The sequence below is a fragment of the Ranitomeya imitator genome, chromosome 1 (genome assembly GCF_032444005.1).
Source record: "Ranitomeya imitator isolate aRanImi1 chromosome 1, aRanImi1.pri, whole genome shotgun sequence".
Lineage (NCBI taxonomy): Eukaryota > Metazoa > Chordata > Amphibia > Anura > Dendrobatidae > Ranitomeya > Ranitomeya imitator.
The window spans coordinates 205,674,196-205,689,545 of NC_091282.1; the positions used below are offsets into that span (position 1 = coordinate 205,674,196).

At 41.7% G+C, this 15,350-nt stretch overlaps 1 protein-coding gene across 1 annotated transcript in view; it reads right to left on the reverse strand.

The window, feature by feature from the left end:
- The window catches only part of LOX (lysyl oxidase), a 123,042-nt gene that overhangs the window by 23,087 nt on the left and 84,605 nt on the right, over positions 1 to 15,350 (reverse strand). Inside the window, exons 3-4 of the mRNA XM_069753509.1 lie at positions 10,760 to 10,897; positions 4,013 to 4,169 (exon numbers count right to left, since the gene is read on the reverse strand). Coding sequence (XP_069609610.1) covers positions 4,013 to 4,169; positions 10,760 to 10,897 — 295 coding nt within the window. The remainder of the gene's footprint in view (positions 1 to 4,012; positions 4,170 to 10,759; positions 10,898 to 15,350) is intronic.

Consider the following 15,350-nt stretch of genomic DNA (forward strand, 5'->3'; position numbering starts at 1 on the left):
GTCTATATGAAAATTCTATAATAATTAGAATTAGGGCATCACAAAATTACAATGAGCGCATTGCGATAATGACAAACTTTTTTATCTGTAGATGTAAGATGAAACCTGCATTTATGTTATATACAGTATCCATTTACAGAGGAGTCGGCAACGAAACAGATGGAAATGTTTGACCAGATTTAAATATATATTCAGCTCCCACACATGTGATTATGAATGCATTATAACACATCAGGGGACTATAAGGGTCCGTGTCCACGAAGACTCAAACTCAGGAGGACCCTCCGAGTTTATCAGTAAGAAAATGCTTCAAGAAATTCAGGCATATTTTTACTGGTGTCTTTTGTGTAATTTTCTCAGTTGTTTCCGGAGCTTTTTCCTACGCTTTTGACTTTGGAGGGTTTTCTCAGGCTTTTTTTGGTGTTTTTTTTACTGTTGTTTTCAAGTTGTTTTTTTAACTCCATTGAATAATGATGAAACTGCTGGTGTTTTAAGGCAAAAACAGTGGAAAAAACGCTGCAAAAGACATAGAGACAGATTCCCTTTGACTTGCATTTTAACAGTACATACTGTCTTCTGACCAGAAAACACCAGAAGAATGGACATGTCACTTTCTTTAACCACTTGGTGTTGATATAAACATGCAGCAGTTAAAAACCATTAAGTAATTTTTACATAGAAATACGTGTGTTCATTCTGATTTCTGTTTATTTCAGAAGGTTTTCTGCTTTAAAAAAAAAGTGCACATACCCTAAGTGTTGATACCATGGTACATTGATTAAGTGAATCCCTGATTAAAGGCTTTTTCAAAGGACAGTGTTTGTTGTTCATGTGTTTTTTTCACTGACAGCACAAAGACACATTGGGCCCCGAATCATAAAAGCTTTTATTGCAGAATTCTGTTGCAAAAGTTTTGAAAAGTTGTAAAATTTTGGCTGCGGTAAAATTTTGTGACCTTTGGCATTCTCACGCCCTTTTTGCCTGAAGTGGGCAGGGCTGGGTTGGGACAGGAGCATGGCAGACTCTACTCACCAAATTCTTGACAAACAATCTCATCCCTTACACCACAAATCATACTCATGTTCCCTACTGGAGAAAGATTTGTGATGAGGTGTTCACTCGTCACTTTTCAGATGTGACAGATTCCTTAAAGACACTGGTCTTGATGAGCTAAGGCCCCTGGGGTATAATGATCAAAACTGTAATTTTAAACTGTGTAAAGTTAGTCTAGAAGATAGTCTTAAAATCCAGCCAAATTCATCAAAATCGTTTACACTACCTATTCGCTTACTTTGCGCCCTATATGTGTGCCACTATTGTGCCGTAGTTTTTCGCATACCGTGCTGCAAGTCATGAAAGACCCGTTGTTAGTGCGAATTACAACACATTTCTGCTGGAACCCCTGTTATAAAAGCTATACCGCGAAACGCGCGTCGGGGCTGCTGTGCTTGGTGGGGACGTTCCCCTGATCATTCAATGGGTAAGCATGTATTACTGAAATTACTGTGGGGTATATTGGGCTTTATCTGTATTGACACATTGTAACTTGCATTACTGGAGGACCGTGGGATTATTCCTAACTTCTCTATGTGATGCTTGCACCCTGGGGATGAACTTTGTCACCCCTCCTTAACCCGGCGTACCGTCATGTCTGCTCTGTCTTATCTCCTGGTTTTTATACTTTGTATACAGCATGTATAATTACACACCTGTTATTAGTATTGTTGAATAAATAAATCTTGTACTTTTTATTTTTAAAATATGTTGTTTGGGACATTTTTAATCCAACTTTTCTTGTTTATACATTTCTGTTGGAGTCATACATTCTCTTCTCCGACAGAATCAGATCAATTATGGTAAGGACACTTGATCAAATTTGATCAGATTGTCACTTATTGTAAGGAGAATATGGAGAACATTTCTCCATCTTCTCCATTGTGTGAGTTGGCAAAAATCGGACTGCACTCCAATGTCATCCAAATGCAGTGTGATGATTTCCACGCACCCATATACATGAATGAGAGAGTGGCATCTGATTTGTGCTGAAAATCACAGCATAAAGCTATTTATTTTAGAAAAAAAAACTGATCAGTACTGCCCCATACCCAAACCAAGTGCTATCTGATAAAACATTGGATAACACTTGACTGATGTATACGCTTGTGTCAGTGAGCTCTTAGTTTGTTAAATATGCCACAATATACTCAATAGGACAATTGACATGTCTTTTTTGCAGACTTATAGTTCTACACTGATCTATTTTGTGGACGGATACCCAAAAGCTCATCTGCAAGTAGGATTCTAGACATGGAAATGGCACATGTAATTTGTGGATCCTGGTATAGACTTTTTTTTGGGGGGAGCCTAAGAACTTTAAGCTATTCCTCTAGTGTATTGGCCTCTGCCCTCCTGAAGAACATACCTAACAATGCTTTACTATTTGATCAAAAACTTTTCATCACTGCAAAAGGAGTGGTCTGTAGAAAAAATAATGTCTAATTACTATTATGCTATTTCTATTAAACAAAAGTAGAAGAGAAAAATCCATACAGTGTATTTGCAGACAGGCACGTTTCAGGGTAATGTGAGGCTGTAGAGGTTTAAGGAAAGTGGGACATGCGTGCTTCTCTGCAGACGTGGTGGATGCTATTACATAAAAGGATTTTTAAAAAGTCTTGGCTTTGGGTTTGAATCGAAAATGGCTTCTGATCAAATAGCGTCTGAGGTTTCACATCGCATAGGAAAATGTGCATATTATATGAAGCCAAATAACTCTTGCTATTAAGCCTCTTGTTCTGCTTGTAGAACAGTCTATTCTTTCCTCTGGATGAAGATATTCTTGTCAGTTTGACAATAAGAGTTCATAGAATACTGAATATAACCAAGTCTGTGTGTTCTGAAGCCACCTGGCATTGTACTCATGATATACAAATAGGAAAGTCCTAGACACAATTGGACAATTGTAAAGAAGTATCGTGTTGTATTGTATCTGTGTTCAAAGACTACCTAATACTATCCTTAACCTTGTAGATATGTGCACGTAAACTGTGAAACTTAGAAAAGTGGATGATTTAATGCTGGTGAATGAAGTTAACTGGTAACAAGTCAGTTAATGACATTTCTTCCCTCCTAAATATTACACGACCAACAGTGAGAGGTATTATTGAGAAGTGAAACTGTCCACAGCAACTCAGTCATGAAGTGACAAAATGTGTAATTTTGGGAGAACAGTATGGGCAAGACTCTCTTGTCCCAGCATAACTGTGAGCTCTGTGCACACATGCAGGGTCCATAAAGGCAGAGTTGGGGGACTTTGGTGTGGAACTTGACTGGTCATACAGAACCCTGACTTCAATCCCATCCATCACCTTTGGGAGGAAGTACAATAGTTAGAACCTGCACCAAAAATTCCCACAAACACTACAAAATTTTGTAGAAAACCTTCGCAGAAGAGGGGATCAACTCTATATTTATGTCAATGGGTTTAGAATTGATTATCATTAGGGTATGTTCCCATGGTCAGTAAACACTGCGGGTTGGATGCTGTATACATCCGCAGCATCCAACCTGCAGTGGCATGTTACAGCATAGAGGATAGGGTTTCAAGAAATCCCATCTCCACTATGCGTACACTGGCACCCGCAGCTTACCTGTGGAGACAGACATGCGGTACGTCTTTCCAGACCACAGCATGTCTATTTATCTAGCAGGGTTGCGAGTCTCCACAAGATAAATTTCACCCGTGCAATGTGTTGGAACGCAGTGATTCCGCACGGTTCAATGAACACATGCGGAATCACCTGTGTTCAAAAGCCGGCAGCGCTTTGGACAGAGCGGACATGTGCTGCATCCAAAGTGCTGCCAATTCCTGACCGTGGGGATGTAGCCTAAGTGCTCCAGTAAGTGTAATGTGTAAGTGTCCCAATAATTTTGCCCATATAGAAAATATTTTATAAATTGCTGCTTAATATAATGATCATTTGGGTTCATACTTCCGCATTACATTTCTCACCTGTGTATGTGCCGTACATGCAAATCTCCTATAGTAACCATAGTCGCAAGAGGTATCCTCCAAGCAGAAGCTGGCCTTGTGTCCTTCAGCAACTCTTCTGTGCGACTGTGCATCAAGTAAGTCATAGTGACTGAATTCATCCATACTGTGATAATGTCTGTAAATGACAAATATGAAATTACAACTGCATTTATTAACTTCAATGTGTTTTACTTTGGAAGAAACTTCAACCTATTGTGCGTATGGGTGTGCCTGTATAGAGTGGCTTGCGAAAGTATTCACTCCCTAGGCTTTTTGCCTATTTTGTTATCATCTCTGTTTTAATATTTTAATAATCCGATTTGTGTGTGACGCAGCAGCACTAAATAGTCTAAGTTGGTGAAGTGAGAAAAATATATGCCTAAATTAAATCTACAGGATTAAATAACTAAAAATTGACGTGCATATGTATTCACCGCTTTTGCTTTGAAGCCCCTAAAAATGTTTGGTGCAAGCAATTACCTTCATAAGTCACATGCTTAGTTAAAGCAAGCCACCTGTGTGCAATCTGTGCCACATGTTCTGTCAGGATGTACACAACTTTTCTGAAAGGCCACAGAGGCTGCACCACCATTAAGAAAGGCACCACTAACGAAACAACACCATGAAGACCAAGGAAATCTCCAAACAGGTCAGGGAAATTTTTTTTTTTGAGAAGTACAAGTCAGGGTTGGGTTATAAAAGAAAATATCCCTACTCTCTGATGATCCCCTGGAGCACCATCAAATCCATTGTCATCAAATGGAAAAAGCATGGTACCACAACAAACCTTCCAAGAGAAAGCTGCCCACAAAAAAACACAGCAGAGCAAGGAAGGCATTAATTATAGAGGCAGCACAAAGACCAAAGGTAACCCTGAAGGAGGTGCAGAGTTCCAGAGCAGAGACTGAAGTGTCTGTCCATACGACCACAATAAGCCATACACTCCATAGAGGTGGCTTTTATTGAAGAATGGGCAGAAAAAAACCTTTACTTGCACAAAAATTGCAAGGCTATTTTTGAGTTTGCCAAAAGACATGTTGGAGACTTCCAAAATGAAGGTGTAATGGTCAGATGAGACCAAAATTGAACTTTTGGCCATAATAGGTGCAGGGATTGCAATTGCATCGGAACCCTGGAGTGGTGGAAGGCTAAAAGGTCCCTTTGACCCATATAAAAAGACTACTAATAGTAAAGGTCCATGATAATTTGGAGCCCTCTTGGAGATTTTGCATTGGGACTAAAAAGATTCAGGTTGCGCAGCTGATTGTTCCTTATGTTTTAGTAGACAGCAGTGTTTGTCTACATTAGTGGCTCTATGGACTGTGGTAGAGAGGCTCACTCGGCTGGACACAGAGGTATAACGGAAACACTGTCTCTTAAGAAAGGGCTTGGTTTATTTTAGTAGTATAAACCAAGCTGGGAAAGCTCCAGGCAAAAGAGCAAAACAAAGAAACACAGTCTTTTTCCTAGAGGGATCAGCCCGCTTACAGACAGCAATGTCCACAGTTCAGATTAGAACACACTTTCTTGGAGTCTATCTCTCCAGGAACCACTGAATACTGGAAGCTCTGGCAGTCAGCCATTTAAGCCCAGACCTTGTGACTTCTCTATCATGTGACTGATCACGATTCTGACATCACACAGGTCCTGGCAGCTCTGCCGGTGGAGATATGTGGACATTCTCCCTCCCGCTCTATGAGGTACACTAAAACCAGCCCATTATATAATTTTATGTAAACCGTCCCAACACAGAGTGTGCTGGAGGGAACTATTCTGGTTTTACTGACGCGATCATGCGCAGTGACACGTATCTCCCCTCCATCACTTCTGTCACAGGACGTTCTTGGCACAATGTCATTGGCAGTTCAATTGAGCACTTCCACATTCTCAGCCATGGACTCTGTTTTTGGCAGCTGAACATGGAAGACTATGAGCGCTTGTCTCATTTCTTGAGGTTTTTTTCTGCACAGTAACATCCCAGCTTTGATATTGGTAATGCATTGTTTTCTGCCCCTCGCTCTATAACTGTACATTTACTTATTCTTTCTTTTGCTGGAAAAAATGAAAAGCAGAGATGGAAGAGAGTGTACGAGTGAATGAGGAAAGCAAATGTAACTGGCTGTACATTTACTGGAAAAAAAGTTTATTTAACTGTCTGGAAGTATAGATGTGCATCATCAAATATTTCAACATAGCAATGGGGTGATCTCAAAATAGGAAAAAGGAATTGTGCAGCCACCAGATTTTCACTTTGTTGAATAATTCCAGATGTTCAGAAGTTCAGCATTTTCATAATTTCCTGTTCGAAAACATAGATGAATGAAATACAGCATTTTTTGAGGTTGAGTGACAAAGCTCTGACAAAAGTGAACCCCTAAAGGCACAACGAAATTGGATGGAAATTCTTTTTACAGCAGCAAAGAAAAATTCCAAGCAAGTTTTGTATTGTTATCAGAGGAGTTACAGAATTGCTCAATGCATTCTCTATTCCTAGTTGGAGCTTAAGGTACCGTCACACTGAACGATATCGCTAGCGATCCGTGACGTTGCAGCGTCCCGGCTAGCGATATCGTTCAGTTTGACAGGCAGCAGGATCTGGATCCTGCTGTGACATCGTTGGTCGGAGCAGAAAGTCCAGCACTTATTTCGTCGCTGGACCTCCCGCAGACATCGCTGAATCAGCGTGTGTGACGCCGATTCAGCGATGTCTTCACTGGTAACCAGGGTAAACATTGGGTTACTAAGCGCAGGGCCGCGCTTAGTAACCCGATGTTTACCCTGGTTACCAGCGTAAACGTAAAAAAAAAAAAACACTACATACTTACATTCCGGTGTCTGTCCCCCGGCGCTGTGCTTTCCTGCACTGGCTGTGAGCGCCGGCCAGCCATAAAGCACAGCGGTGACGTCACCGCTCTGCTTTACGGCTGGCCGGCGCTGACAGTGCAGGAAAGCACAGCGCCGGGGGACAGACACCGGAATGTAAGTATGTAGTGTTTGTTTTTTTTTACGTTTACGCTGGTAACCAGGGTAAACATCAGGTTACTAAGCGTTGCCCTGCGCTTAGTAACCCGATGTTTACCCTGGTTACCCGGGGACTTTGGCATCGTTGGTCGCTGGAGAGCTGTCTGTGTGACAGCTCTCCAGCGACCACACAGCGACGCTGCAGCGATCCGGATCGTTGTCTAGATCGCTGCAGCGTCGCTAAATGTGACGGTACCTTTAGGTATATTGTTGAAATTTAGCGCATCTCTAAGATGATGGGTTTTCTGGCTAAAATTACAAGGGTATTATAAAGGTCTAATTTTCAACTGGGGAGTAGATTTTTAGATTTTTTTTGCATGGCGATTTCGGTAGTATACATAATATATTGGTGTCAGGACTAACTGAGCAGTTAGATTGTACATATACATCAGTACATGAATATAAAACTACACTACTCAAAAAAATAAAGGGAACACTAAAATATCACATCCTAGATATCACTGAATACTTCAGTTGCAAATCTTTATTCAGTACATAGTGGAATGTGTTGAGAACAATAAAACAAAACTGATCAATGTAAATCAATCAAATTACAGGCTGGTCCAACTTCAGTGGAAATGCCTCAAGACAAGGAAATTATGTTAAGTAGTGTGTGTGGCTTCCACGTGCCTGTATGACCTCCCTACAATGCCTGGGCATGCTTCTCATGAGGCAGTGGATGGTCTCCTGAAGGATCTCCTCCCAGACCTGGATTAAAGCATCCGCCAACTCCTGGACAGTCTGTGGTGCAGCGTGACGTTGGTGAATGGTGCGAGACATGATGTCCCAGATGTGTTCAGTCGGATTCAGGTCTGGGGAATGGGCGGGCCAGTCTATAGCTTCAATGCCTTCATCTTGCAGGAACTGCTGACACACTCCAGCCACATGAGGTCTGGTATTGTCCTGCATTCGGAGAAACCCTGGGCCAACCGCATCAGCATATGGTCTCACAAGGGGTCTGAGGGTCTCATCTTGGTACCTAATGGCAGTCAGACTACCTCTGGTGAGCACATAGAGGGCTGTGCAGCCCTCCAAAGATATGCCACCCCACACCATTACTGACCCACTGCCAAACCGGTCATGATGAAGGATGTTGCAGGCAGCAGATCGCTCTCCACAGTGTCTCCAGACTCTGTCACATGTGCTCAGTGTGAACCTGCTTTCATCTGTGAAGAGCAGAGGGCACCAGTGGCGAATTTGCCAATCCTGGTATTCTGTGGCAAATGCCAAGTGTCCTGCACGTGTTGGGCTGTGAGCACAACCCCCATCTGTGGACGTCGGGCACTCAGACCAACCTCATGGAGTCGGGTTTTAACCGTTTGTGCAGACACATGCACATTTATGGCCTGCTGGAGGTCATTTTGCAGTGCTCCTCCTGTTTCTCCTTGCACAAAGGCTGAGGTAGCGGTCCTGCTGCTGGGTTGTTGCCCTCCTCTGGCCCCCTCCACGTCTCCTGGTGTACTGGCCTGTCTCTTGGTAGCGCCTCCAGCCTCTGGACACTGCGCTGACAGACACAGCAAACCTTCTTGCCAGAGCTCGCAATGATGTGCCATCCTGGATGAGCTGCACTACCTGAGCCACTTGTGTGGGTTTTAGAGTCCGTCTCATGCTCCCACGTGTGTGAAAGCACAACCAACATTCAAAAGTGACCAAAACATCAGCCAGAAAGCATTGGTACTGAGATGTGGTCTGTGGTAATCACATGCAGAACCACTCCTTTATTGTGTGTGTCTTGATAATTGCCAATAATTTCCATCTGTTGTCTATTCCATTTGCACAATAGCATGTGAAATTGATTGTCAAACAGTGTTGCTTCCTAAGTGGACAGTTTGATTTCACAGAAGTTTGATTTACTTGGAGTTAAATTCTGTTGTTTAAGTGTTCCCTTTATTTTTTTGAGAAGTGTATATATGGCAACATAATGTAATATGGTATAATATACAAACAAAATAGTTTGTAATTGAGCATAAGGCTGTGTTCACATGTGCATCATAGGCTCTATCAGGAGTCTCCATCACAGATTACATCATAAGTTACAGGAAGAATAAAGGAGTATGAATTGATATTCTTACCATCAAAATGACTGGCTGACTACAGAACCTGACTGATCTCATCCGTCCACCCTTTTTCCACAGTAATTGATAAACTTTTGATATCAAAGTGGGAAGTGGAGAGTCAAGGGAAGTGCTCTTCTCATGAATACACCTTATTAAAGGGAATCGGTCAGGTAAAATAAAGCTTTTAACCTGCAGATATGGGGTTAATCTGCAGGATAATAGCGTTCTGAAACCGTGTGGCCACCGCACTGAGAGCCCCACTACTGGGAGGAAATGACTTTTATTCCCTCTGGAAGCATTCTGTCATAGGGGTGGCACAGGCACGGTTTCAGCCACCACCCTGTGTATAGTGAGCTGTACCCGTGCCCCCAGCACTGACTGATAGCAGGCTCAGCATTAGAGCACAGCATTGTCAGCCAGTGCAGCCACGTGCTGGTGCCACCCCTATGACTGAATGCTGCCAAGGGGAATAGAGTTAATTTCCTCCCGGCAGCGGGGCTCTCAGTGTGGGCACCACATGGTGTCTCAATGCTATTAACCTGCAGATTGACCCCATATCTGCAGGCCAATAGCGTTATTTTACACGATAGGTTCCGTTTAAGTACATGTCCTATGTATTGCCTGATCAGAGCCTCCTGTCATGCACATGGCACAGTGTTTTGGATTACGGGTGCAGATCTGCTCTTTACTAGGCTGATCATATACCACATTTTAAATGTCATACGTTTGACCATTTGTCCATTAGTTTAAAGCTGGGTTCAGAAGACTGTATTAAAAATCATACATTTTTCATCCAGGAAAACGGAGGATTTGCATCCATATTGTCATCTATATATGCATTTTAAAAATCCATATGATATCTGTTTTTCTACATCAGCAATAGCAAATGTGTACATGACCACAACTAGCTTCTTTTATTAATAATGGCAAAGTATATAAATAAAATGGATGCAATACAGGTGATCTGTAAGGGATTCGTTTTTTGGATTTGTTTTCACACTGATATACTTGAATAGACCTGTTCGAAAAAAATATCAGCTGAACAGCCATATTGAATAACATTGGTCCATGTGCTGACTTTGTGTCATCCGATGTCAACACAGACTGCACAAGTACATTTAATACACTCATCTGAACAAGCCCTAGAAACAGTGATAACAGTAAAGTTAATGTAACCTTCAAGGAGTTGTATGAGATGTGAAGAAAAATTGTCTTTTTTCCCCCGAGCAATGAGCTACTTACTGTTCTTCTTAGGTGCAATATTACAGCAAAGTATCGTGTGCAACTGGGTTTGTTGATTCATGAAAAGAAGTCATACTGTTGTACTACTTTATATTACTTCATTTGTTTGCCATAGCATGTTTATTAATATATAGTTATTATAATCATTATTATGTTGTATTTATTGACACTGTCTGTCAGGTTTTTATTGTAGTATTTTGCTTCATTTGGCATATATTTTTAGTGTACATAATTGTACATAATCTATAGTGCACGGACTGACCAAATAGTTTGGAAAACCTGGAATTTTGTCTTCTTTCCCTACACACAAACCAAGACTTCCAGTTTCTAGACTCCTGATTCTATAGCCAAAGTTTATTTTTGGAAGCATGACAGAGCTACCTACTAAGGTACATTTTATACTTACTGGTGGCAGCTGTGCCATTCCCAGGAATAACGGGGTCTGCTTGGCATGAAGTCAGCTGTGCCTTGATTTTTCACTCTCTGAGGAAAGCGAAGAAGCACCCTCTGATCGTAATCCCTGACATCTGAGCGGTAGGCCGAGCTGCATTGGTACAAAGGCACAAAAAGATATATAAAATGAGAATTACTGTAAATGTCTTCTAAGATGTGACACATAAAAAACAAAATTGAGTGACATCAGTGGAGAAAGTTCTAAAACCCATTTACAACTCCATACGAATGTATTACCACAGTCAATGTGAACGATTCAATATGAATCACGTAACCACAAGCCCAGGGAAAACCTAACAGGAAAAGAAAGTATGAAGTGAATAATCTGTCTACCGTGACTACAGCAGTTTGGATGAAGTTTCAGCTTTTATACACCTGAGTAATTTAATCCTACAAAAATCAGGAAAACCACAAGTTTCCTGTAAATTTCACGCATGGCACTGTAAAACATCTACTGGTGTGGGGTATGCTTTATTTCTTTTAGAAAGTGGTGCACTTGTATTATGATTTATAATTTGAGCAAAATGTGGATCTATATATTTTTGCCATTTTAGTGTAGCTCTATGTGGCCAACAATAAATCTATGGGACAATATCCAGTTTTCTAAAGGCACTTTCACATACATCGAACGGGAGCTGAAAAAAACTTACTGACTGGTTAAAAGGAGTGGTCACTCATTCTACACCTATCTCGATTGGAAGCGAGAACTGATAACTACAGCTGCAAAGCAATTACCAATGAAGTTGAGCAACAAAGAAATAATGGCGGATACCTTTTTGGGACTCTGATTCTACTACAAACACAAAGTGACTGGTGAGACACTGTGGCTAGCACCATTACATGTACTGTACACTGTTACCGGCATGGACATTGTGACTGATGTCATTATATATGTAGCTCCTGAGTTTTTTGATTCATATAGTTGTGCGATTAATTTGATATGTAACTATGGAATACTGCACTGTATGGCAGCATAGTTTGAGTATTGGATCAAAACACTGTGAAGAGTTAGCATACCCCTATCATGGAAGAACCTTGTGTGAAACACATGCATGGAAAAAACAACATTCAGTTTTCTGTTTAAATGTAGCACTGGATAAAATCCTTGAAGGGTGTGGTTTCCAAAATGGGGTCAACTTAGATCAATTTATGATTTTTGGAGGTGCGGTTCATGCCCTTTTTTTCCTTTTTGTGCAAAGCATGTTCTAGTCTCTTTCTTGGACCAGCACTCCTCCCATTTGGCACAGGTGATTTTAATTGGCAGGAGACTGCAAAGTATGGGGTCTAGCCCATTTTGGCTCTCACTGAAGAGCTGGAGGAAGGTGAGTTTCAATGCTCCTTACATTTTGGTGCTGGTGCTGTGTGGCGGCCATTGTTGCTGTGGCTTTGTGCTGGTGGGGCTGCGCGGTCTGGAGTCATGGGGGCTCAGTCTCGCAGCATGGGTGCTGTGGGGCAACAGGCCGTCCGCCCTGCTGGTGCATTGCCGCTGTGGCGGTGGTCACCGCACGGCTCTGCTCCGTTAGGGCAGTAGGACCCACTACGAGGTTTGCTGTGACGTGGCAGTGGGCTTCATACAGTCTGATCAGAATGTTAAACTGAAATCCTCATATTCAATTATATAAATTTTTGCCTAGCGGCTTTAGATCAACTTATGATTTTTGGAGGTGCGGTTCATGCCCTTTTTTTTCCCCACTGTTTAGGCACATCAGGGGCTCTCCAAACCTGACATGATGTCTGCTCTTGATTTCAGACAATCTGGCGTTCAAAATGTTAAGCGTGCTCCTTCCCTTCCAAGCCCTGCCGTGCGCCCATACATTGTTTTTTCTCCACATATGGGGTATCAGCATGCTCATGAGAAATTTTAAAAATAGTTTTGTGGTGCATTTTCTCTGGTCACCCTTGTGAAAATAAAAAAAAAAATTAAATTTTTGTGACCAAATGTTAATTTTTTCCTTCCACGTTGCTTCAGTTCCTGTGAAGCACGTGAAGGATTAATAAACTTCTTGAAAGTGGTTTTGATCACCTTGAGGGCTGCAGTTTTTAGAATGGTGTCACTTTTGGGTGTTTTCTGTCATATAGGCCCTTTAAACTCACTTCAAATGTGAAGTGGTCCCTTAAAAATGTTGTTGTAATAATGAGAAATTGCTGGTCAAATTTTAACCTTTGTAACTTCCTAACAAAAATAAAATGGTTTCAAAAATTGTGCTGATGTAAAGTTGACATGTGGTAAATGTTATTTATTAATTATTTTGTGTGACATAGCTCTCCGATCTAAGGGCATAAGAATTCAAAGTTTGAAAATTTTGCAATTTTCAAAATTTTTTCCAAATTTCCGTTTTTTTTTCACAACTAAACGCAAATCATATCAAATAAATTTTACCTCTAATAGTAAGTACAGTATGTCACAAAAAAATCCTCTGAATCAGTGGGATCCATTGAAGCTTTCCAGAGTTATTACCTCATAAAGTGATACTGGTCAGAATTGTTAAATTTGGCTTGGTCATTAAGGTCAAAATTGGCTCGGTCACTAAGGGGTTAATGGTGTTATGTAAGTAAATAAAATAAACTAAATGTATTTATGGTCTATAGTGGATTGATCCATAACTCGTTGAATATATTTTTGGTCTGACTAGTCAGCTAAGTGTATATCAGCCTTGTCACTGAACTTTGTAGGCTTGGTGGTATTCATAGGCCATAAAAGAAATTAGGAGGCCCCTGTGAAAAATACTTTTTCTCTCCGCTGAACTTAATATAACCTGCAATTGTAGATCTTTTATTAGAACTAAATGTGACTACTCAATGTCTCCAGTGTCTAGGCATCTCGGCAGATTTGTATGCCTGCACCATACATCAGAGAACTCAATGATTATACTCATGTCAGAAAACATAGAATGACAATGAAGTCTGATTTGGTTTATCAGCTGCTGCACATTCTTGCTAGAGGACATGTTGCCAAAAGAAATACTGTTATGTAATTAAATTTCAGACATTCTGGAATCAGGATAGTCAGAGTCTAAAATGACTCGAATGTGCCCCAGCTCATCTTTTCCTCTACGTTATTATGCACAAATATACTCTTGGTATATATAAAATAGGGAAAAATCGACAGTCGAGGGGCACACAAGCCACAAACATTTAATGATATTTTCTAATAAAAAATGCCACCTAAAATGATGACTGAAAGTAAGTCAAAAATCTTTCCATATGAAATATATTTATTAGAGATGGCACGGAAATTAAGAACACATAATAGCCAATTTTTATCACATTTGATATTAGTTTGTACTCCAGAGGATGTCTAGCTATAGGTAGTGTACTATATATATATTTTAGAAAAATGTCTCCCGAGTTAACTTTTCATTTTTTAAGCACTGCTATAGGAAGTAGAACTGTGTCATCATCATGGTGTGGTTGTTCATTTCAAGTTAGGAAACTTTTATTTTTGCTTCACTGTAGGTCTCCTTCACACGTCCGTATAAAACACGTGCAGCGCCCCAGAGTCCTGGTTCGTTGCAGTAATGTTATTCTTCTACCAGGGGGAGTGATGTTACGTCTGAAGGCAATGAAGGAGATCTTCCGTCCAGGTATCACAGCCACACACACACTTCACACGCCAGTCCACCAGGGGGAGCTAAGGGTTCTATCTATTAGGCCAGTTCTCACATTAGGGTAAAACTGGGGGGTTGGTGAGGAAGTTAGTCAGTATCAGAACGAGAAGTCTGAGGAGGGTTCCTGGCTGGGGACCGACAAGGAAAGGTCTCCCGGTCGAGCTGGCTAGGGTGATCTCTGGTCAGATCCAGACTGAAGTCTGAGGAGGAAGAAGGACACGGGGCTGCGCCTGCAACCCATGCGGCAGCATCCTAAGAAAGGACAAGAAGGGACGTGTGCTGTAGTGAGTGAGAAAAGAAGTCATAGCAACAGGAGTGAAACATCAGTGGGAGACCAGCTAGAAGCAGGCTGCCTACTTCTGAAACACAGATCCGGTGGCCAGAATACCGAGGGAGTAAAGAGCTCTATGCCATTATTTCAGAGACTGGCAGGGCAGTTAATTCCAAGTTGGCTGTCCGACCTTTATACCTAAGAAGACACAGTGGCAACTTGTGGGGGTCGGGGCGTCTCTAGGGTCCCTATAAACAAGCCTCAGGCCATCAGTCATGCGGGTTTTGTCCTATCCATACCATCTGGGGGACAGAGAGGAGTAACAATAGTGAGGACCTTATGGTAGCTTATGCAAGTAGGGACCTACTACATTACTGTGCGCTAGGGGAAGGCTAATGAATTCCTCCTGGACAAGGGGACTCTGGATTTGCCTTCAGACCGGGCGGATTCTGCCTACCCTGTGGTCCCTACCCTGGACTGTGGATGCTGAAGCCTTCAGTAAAAGGTAAAGAGACTGCACCCCTGTGTCCTCGTTATTCACTGCGCCTTGCACCATCCACCATCTATACTCTGGGAAGCCCTGGGGACATACTTCACCTGTGGGAAGGTATACCATCTAGCTGCCATAACATCACCCCAGCGGACCCCTAAGCAGCATCGGTCAC